Source organism: Jatropha curcas, chromosome 4, assembly GCF_041381405.1.
Source record: "Jatropha curcas cultivar XTBG-Jc1 chromosome 4, XTBG_Jcur_1.0, whole genome shotgun sequence".
In the NCBI taxonomy this organism is placed as follows: domain Eukaryota; kingdom Viridiplantae; phylum Streptophyta; class Magnoliopsida; order Malpighiales; family Euphorbiaceae; genus Jatropha; species Jatropha curcas.
In genome coordinates, this window is record NC_143154.1 from 2609947 (window position 1) to 2616547 (window position 6601).

The following is a 6601-nucleotide window of genomic DNA, read 5'->3' on the forward strand; positions in this document are numbered from 1 at the left end:
TTCCTAATAATTCACCTAACATACATATAAATATCCTTTCTGCACACAATTTAACAAACAAATTTAATCCTAACAAGTAATCAGTGGAAAAGGTTTATCTGTAATAGGATCCACCGTGGGCCTATTCGGTAAAATAGCTGTTTTAATAACTATTAGCTGTTTTAATAGCGTTTGGTTGTTTGAGTAGATCGTAGCCATTTTAGTAGCTTCAAAAAACATTAAAAACTAAAACTTACGAGGGTTAATCTTTTATAAAACATTATATTAACCTCTAAAAGTTATTGCAAATGCTATCTTATTGAACGATCTATAAAAAATAGCGTTTAATTAAAACGCTAAAAGTTATTGCTGAACACCGCACATATATATGAATGAGCTTATCAGCTATTAATTATAAATTTGCTCTCATATAAAGGTGAACTTATAATATTTTCATTCTTATGTTACGAGAGCAAAGAGAGTAAGAATATTTATTATTAGTATCTTAATTCTCATCATATAAACAAATTTGATAATTCAATTACCTCATAGGCATTATCATATATATCCATTGTTGGAAAAAAAGAAAAAAAAAATTGGATGAATAATATTTATTACTTGACAATTGAATTTTACTTTTTGAGATGATTCATGTTAAGTATGGTAAAAGAATTTTCAAATGTTACCAATAAGTCAAATTAGTTCATTAATGAATTAATTTAATTTGGTCATTTGATACTTTAACACAATGATTTATTGGCTTTACTATATGGTTAGACAACCTTACATTTTTTTTTCTTCATTCACCTGCATGAAATGGGCAAGAAAAAAAAAAGGCATTATAGATACATCATGAAGGATAGCAAAAGCTGTTCTGAAAATGTTGGAGCAATGCCCATTTTCTCTTTTTAACATCACATCAAAAGTAGTTCTAAAGTCTAAAACTATTTTAATGGATCAAGTTCATTCTTCCAAGAGACTTGTGCTACTTGATTGTTGTGTGTGTCTATATATAACTAGTAAGCTTAAGTTGCATTAATGTACTAATGTCCTAGCAGGTTAATTATCTTTCAAATTAGTTAAGACTTCGTGATATCGATTCAAATGAAACAGAATAACGTGCTATTATCAAGGCTGTTGAGTTATTTTTACAATCTCATTTAAAGAATTGTGCTTTAATTGTTGAATCTGATTCAAATAACGTGATTTGTTGGTATCATGTAAGGAGAAAAGGCATTGGAAATGCTGGTATACTTTTAATAGATCTGATGTCTTTTGTCCAAACTTGTCCCATATTCAATTTCAGCTTGTTTTTAGAAAACTAATTGCTTTATAGATTCTTTGACGAAGAAGTGTGTTGAAGCATCTAATGATTTCTTAGTTTGCCTGTGATTTCTGAGGCTATTTCAATATTGTAATTTGAAATTTTTTTATCTTCTTATATTAAGAAGAGACGAATCTTATGTAACTTGAAGTTTTCTAAATTTTTTTTTTTACTTAGCATTTTTGAATTAGGTTGGGTATATTTTGAAAATTAAAAATGCTAAATTTTTCTGGGATATAAATTAATAAAATAAATATATATTGCTGATAAAAAAAAAAAAGAAAATTAAGTATGTGGAGTTTTCAAAACCATACAAGAACTTGAATTTCTTTTCTGAGGTAATTAATACTTTCTTTCCCATATTGCACACACAATTATTGTTTCCTATCAAACAATTAGCGAATAATCTTTTTTTTATTCAATTAATCTCTTAATTTGAGTTCATCAAAACGTGAATACATCACAGTTGAGAGAGGATTTTACCTGAATAACACCTCGGTTTAAACGTAGAAGCACGTGTGCAGAAAAAAAAAAAAAAAAACTCTTAATTAGAGTTTGAGAAGAAGACAACTCTAATACTTGAACAAAACTAGTTTGTAGTTAAATAACTACCAATATTACATGGATTAAATTTATCTAAAGGCGATTTGTGCGTTGCTCATCGATCAAACCAATAGAAATAGAGAGAATTCATTCATGCACAATAATATTTTTTTACAAAAATATATATAAATATATATAAATTCTATCTCTATCTCGATTAGAATTCATCAAACATTTTATACTAGTACAGAATAGAAATTAATTAACCACATCATCATCGTCGTCAATTCTCTCCTTATTTTTCCCTTCATTTCTCAAATATGCAAATTCCAATATCACAATCAGAGCTCGAACTTAAAAATCCATTAAACTTGTTGCCTTCATCTCTACCACTACTACTCTGCAATAACAGCAATGACGTATCAAAATCACCATTTCCTTCTCCAAAGCTTGAAACTACATTATCACCATCGTATCTATCTTCTTGACTTAGCTGAGAAGCGACAAACTTGTCTAAGGCTCTCCAATCAGTCACAGTCTTGTTTTTACATTCTCTAGTTCGATCTTCTTCTTCATTATTGGTGTTGTTGTTGTTATTTCTATTATTATTGTTCTCTGTTATTAGAGAGACTGAGCTTGGCCTCTTTATTAATGGCAGAGATGGGCTTTCTAACTGAGGAAGCTGTACAAAGCTATCAGAATGCATAAAGCTTAAGTTATCTGCTTCTATCTCTTGCTTACATAAGAAATTTTGCGCCAAAAAATTTTGAGGCTGCCTCGATATATAATCGACTGGATCAATCACTGTACTAACTCCACTTGATTCATCATAGAAGTAGCTTGAATCCCACCCTTCAATGCTTTTGTTTTGCCCAGTTGTTCGCTTCTTGAAAGCGCGACAGACTACCCATCCTTCTTCCTGCAATAACTTAACCAAAATAAGCTTATAAATTATAATAATAATGGTAATTAATTTACCATATTTAATCTTTTGAAAAAAGAATAAAGTTTCCTGTGGAAAAGTTTTGCATGTAAAGTGTCCTAGGCTTTTGTAAGTGTTCTTTATGTTTGGCTTTAGTGGATGGAGTAGTCAAATTTAGAGACTACGTGGTGAACAAAGGAAAGGAAATGGAATATTTCTTTTGACAAAATAAATAAAGAGAGAAAGCCTAAAACCAGACAAGGAATCTGGAACAAGAAAGCTATTTTTAATGTCTGTTTTAAATTAAAATGACTCAATAACTTTTGACCTATAGAAGAGTTTTGGGGGAAGTCTTCTTTTTTAAACAATATATGCATAGAAATGGTGTGAAACTGTACATTACTGGTCAATGCATGGAAAGCAATTTATATTTTTAGTGGATTATGAAAGAATTTATAAGAAAAAGACCTAATTATCTTGTCCCTTAATTAGTTAAGAGAGAGAAGAAGGCAAGTAGTGTTGCTTTTAGAACTTTTCATGAGTTGATAGCAATGGATTCCTAACTAAAACTATATCTTACACAGGGAAAAGAGAGTTACCCCTATATTTTGGTGAAAAAAATAGAGAAAGGGATTTAGTTAATTAATTAATAATTATGTTAATGACAAAAGCATAATTATATTATCCAGGAATATAGTGAACTGAAGCTTGCCTGAGGAGGACCATTCTCATCGGATTCGAGTCTATACTCATGCATGATCCAATCAGTTTTTTGGCCATTTGGAGCTCTTCCTTTATAGAAAACAAGAGTTTTTCTCATTCCGATCAGTTTTGCTTTATCATAAACTGCTTTATCTCTTCCGGTTGCCTTCCAGAACCCTGCCATGGTTGCTCTGTTAGTTCTTGTCCCCGTTGGATACTTCTTATCCTTGTGGCTGAAGAAATACCACTCGTTCTGCTCTTCATATCCGATCCGGCATCTCTCTGTTTCCATTACCCAAAAAGAAAACAAATCGTAACCAATCATATCTATCTATATATAGAGAGATCATAACGTAAAGGACATGAAACCCTAATAGCAAATGTATATATATACCTTGTAGATCCCATGGTTCGATCCTGTATAGATCGATATCTCTAATAACATCAAGATCGATCTTTTGTGATGCTACTTTTTTTCTTAGATAATACCCAACAAGTTCCTCGTCCGTTGGATGAAACCGGAATCCAGGTGGGACACAAGATTCCATTGATTCCATCATAGCTTCTGGTACTGCATAAAATTTATCACCATTACCATCACTCGAGCTTTAATACATCATTTTTAAATAATCATAACAAAATGTGAATGAAAGAAACATTTATCCATATGTATGCAAGAGATCAACAGAAAGTGATAAAGAAAAAAAAGAATCAACAGTAAAAGAGCAATGAAAAGGAAGGAGAAAAAAGAAAATAATCTCTCAAGAAAAATAATGAAGAATATACCCTTCAAATAAAAAGGTGACAAGTGTTATCAAGAATAATCATCAACTCATTCTTGGTGGCGAGCAACAGTCACCACCATATTTATCTATGAAAAGGAAATAAGCGCGTGTTATAAAACAAAGAGAACATACTGTACTGTTTCAGTTTTCACTTTCACTTACAATGATGAACTTTTCTTATAGGGATAATTAAAACTAGAAGAGCAAGAAGAAGAAGAAGAAGAAAGGGGTGAAAAGTTTTTATATATATAAAATTGTTTTCCAATTAGAAGTAGTTGGCAGCTTATAGGCCTCTGTTAGTGCAGGTATCAAGAAACGGACAACTAGAGGTTTGTGCTAATGATGTTGTCCTGTGTTGGTGAATGGTGGAAATGATGTATCAAGAACGGGGTTTCCATTATGATTGTATAAACAAAAAAGAAAAAGAATTTATTTTTTGAATTATTAATTAGTTAAACTAACACAATTAACATGCCCAAATTAATAATTAAAACAATAGAATGGTCAAAGAAAAGATTAATTAAAACAAAACAAAAATAACTTTTTGGAAACTATATAGAGTTATTATTTTTGGAAACAAAAATAATTAAAATGCTCTAACACTGTATAGAGTTATTAGAGTTTGGAGCTAGAAATAAATAGCTTAATAGTGATTATGTAGTTAGGTTTGGAAAGGGAATGACAAAGAGAAAGGATGACGTTATGAAAAAAATTAGCATGCGTTTCTCGAAAGAGAAAAGTGAAGTGAAGGAAAAAAGACAGACACTCAGAGAATGTTTTTCATTGGAAGATCAAAAAATTTCAAGCCTGAAAAGAGTAATGGGAGAGAGAGCTAAGCTAAAAAGAGAAAAAAAGAGAAAAGCACACTCTTAAGAGTCTTGCAGAGTCTGTTTCTCATTGCTGTAACTGATTCTGACAATCTTGTCTCTTTGTCTTGAATTTTCATGGCAGAAACTGCCATTTAATTCTCTCCTTCCTTTGATAGATTCAAAGAAAGAAAGAAGATGATAGAAGCACAAAAGGAAAATGCAGAAATCAAGAAAAAGAAAATATTTATGGTAATGCCTCTTTATCTTAGATTTTAAATCAAGAAATGGAATTCATTATATGATCTGTAAAACTAATCCAAGATTGGTAAGGTGTATTTTGTCAAAGGAGTTAGTGTTTCACACATAAATGATAAATGGTCAAGATTAATTTGGTTAGATTTTCTCTGTCAAGGTGCTAGTGACATCATTCTTTTTTCATATATATATATATATATATATATATATATATATACAGAGAGAAAAATGGCTACCGCAAGGTGAAGTGTCAATCTCATAGCGTAAGAGGTTAGGCTGGGTTTTATCTCCCACAGCCTCCTTAGCCTTTTAAGAATTTTTGATGGAAGAAAAAGAAAAAGAGGGATAGAGATTAGGATTAGTGAGCTTGAGGTTTTACCTATAGTCATAGCTATAGCAAAAGAAATCAACTTTCTAACAATCTTTTACCAAAATTTAGTCACTTCAGGTGTGTGTTACATAAATCTTTGACTCTTAATTCTTGTCTTACCAATCACAATGGTATGTACAGTGGAACAAAATGGACTGCACATACAGATATGGTAAGAGATAAATGGATAAGGAGAGGTGGTCAGAAAAAGCTTTTTAGAGAAATCAGTTTTTCAAGAAATGCTTTCTTTAATGTTTATTTTCTGTGTAAGAGAATTCTAAATGCAAATGGATTATCCATGCAAATGCAAATTATAATAATTAAGCTTACCTGTTAGACTGGTTCTTGAAAGGTTTTAGTGTTCTGGTTAATTTAAAGACAAGATATTGAAGAAGAGGAAGAAGAAGAAGAAGAAGAAGACAAAATTAAAGAAAGTAGTTGAAGATGGATATTTGAGAGGATGAGAAATTAATAAGAAAGAAAGAGGAAAGAGAGAGGAAAGAAGAAAAACTTCCGTTAGAAGAGGAAGATGGAAGAGAAATATAAAAGAAGGAGAGAGGAAGGGATGGAGAGTGAGGACCGCTCAATTGCGCATGGGTTGATGCTTGTCCCCAGTCCTTACGTCACTCCTTTTTTTTCTCTCTCTTTATTTCTCATTTCTCTCATATCATATCGTTTGTGTGTGTTTATATTTGCTTTCTGACCTGGAAAAAAAACATGTTTAATGTTTTCATTTTAAATAATTACGGTAACAAATTTGCAACTTACTAGGGATAGTAATAGTAATAGTTATTCCATATATTTTGATATTTGAAAATCAAGTTTTTGAGATTGAAACTGATCATTTTTTTGAATGAACTAGAAAGTTTTTTTTTTTATAGTTATTAGAATTCGAGTTATCTGAATAATGGG

The 6601-nt window shown here is 30.9% G+C and overlaps 1 protein-coding gene across 3 annotated transcripts; it reads right to left on the bottom strand.

The window, feature by feature from the left end:
* Positions 1-1970: 1970 nt before the first annotated feature.
* Positions 1971-6202, bottom strand: VND1 (vascular related NAC-domain protein 1). 3 transcript variants are annotated; one of them, XM_012210112.4, is made up of 4 exons: positions 6020-6202; positions 3865-4041; positions 3481-3752; positions 1971-2765 (listed from the first exon to the last, which is right to left on the bottom strand). In XM_012210112.4, exons 2-4 carry the CDS (start codon positions 4028-4030, stop codon positions 2154-2156), a joined length of 1050 nt encoding a protein of 349 aa, XP_012065502.1. In that variant the 5' UTR covers positions 4031-4041; positions 6020-6202; the 3' UTR covers positions 1971-2153. The 3 variants fall into 3 exon arrangements, with proteins under 3 accessions (XP_012065502.1, XP_020532700.1, XP_020532704.1); XM_020677041.3 differs by lacking the exon at positions 6020-6202 and adding an exon at positions 5123-5448; XM_020677045.3 differs by lacking the exon at positions 6020-6202 and adding an exon at positions 4257-5070.
* Positions 6203-6601: the final 399 nt, after the last annotated feature.

Excerpts from the sequence above, each read along its gene's own strand:
- VND1 (XM_020677041.3), bottom strand. The coding sequence starts at position 5,216 with ATGGCAGTTTCTGCCATGAAAATTCAAGACAAAGAGACAAGATTGTCA. Across the intron at positions 4,042-5,122 it reads ACTCTGCAAGACTCTTAAGA|TACCAGAAGCTATGATGGAA; the intron begins GTGTGCTTTTCT and ends AATTTTATGCAG. Across the intron at positions 2,766-3,480 it reads ATGAGAATGGTCCTCCTCAG|GAAGAAGGATGGGTAGTCTG; the intron begins GCAAGCTTCAGT and ends AAGTTATTGCAG.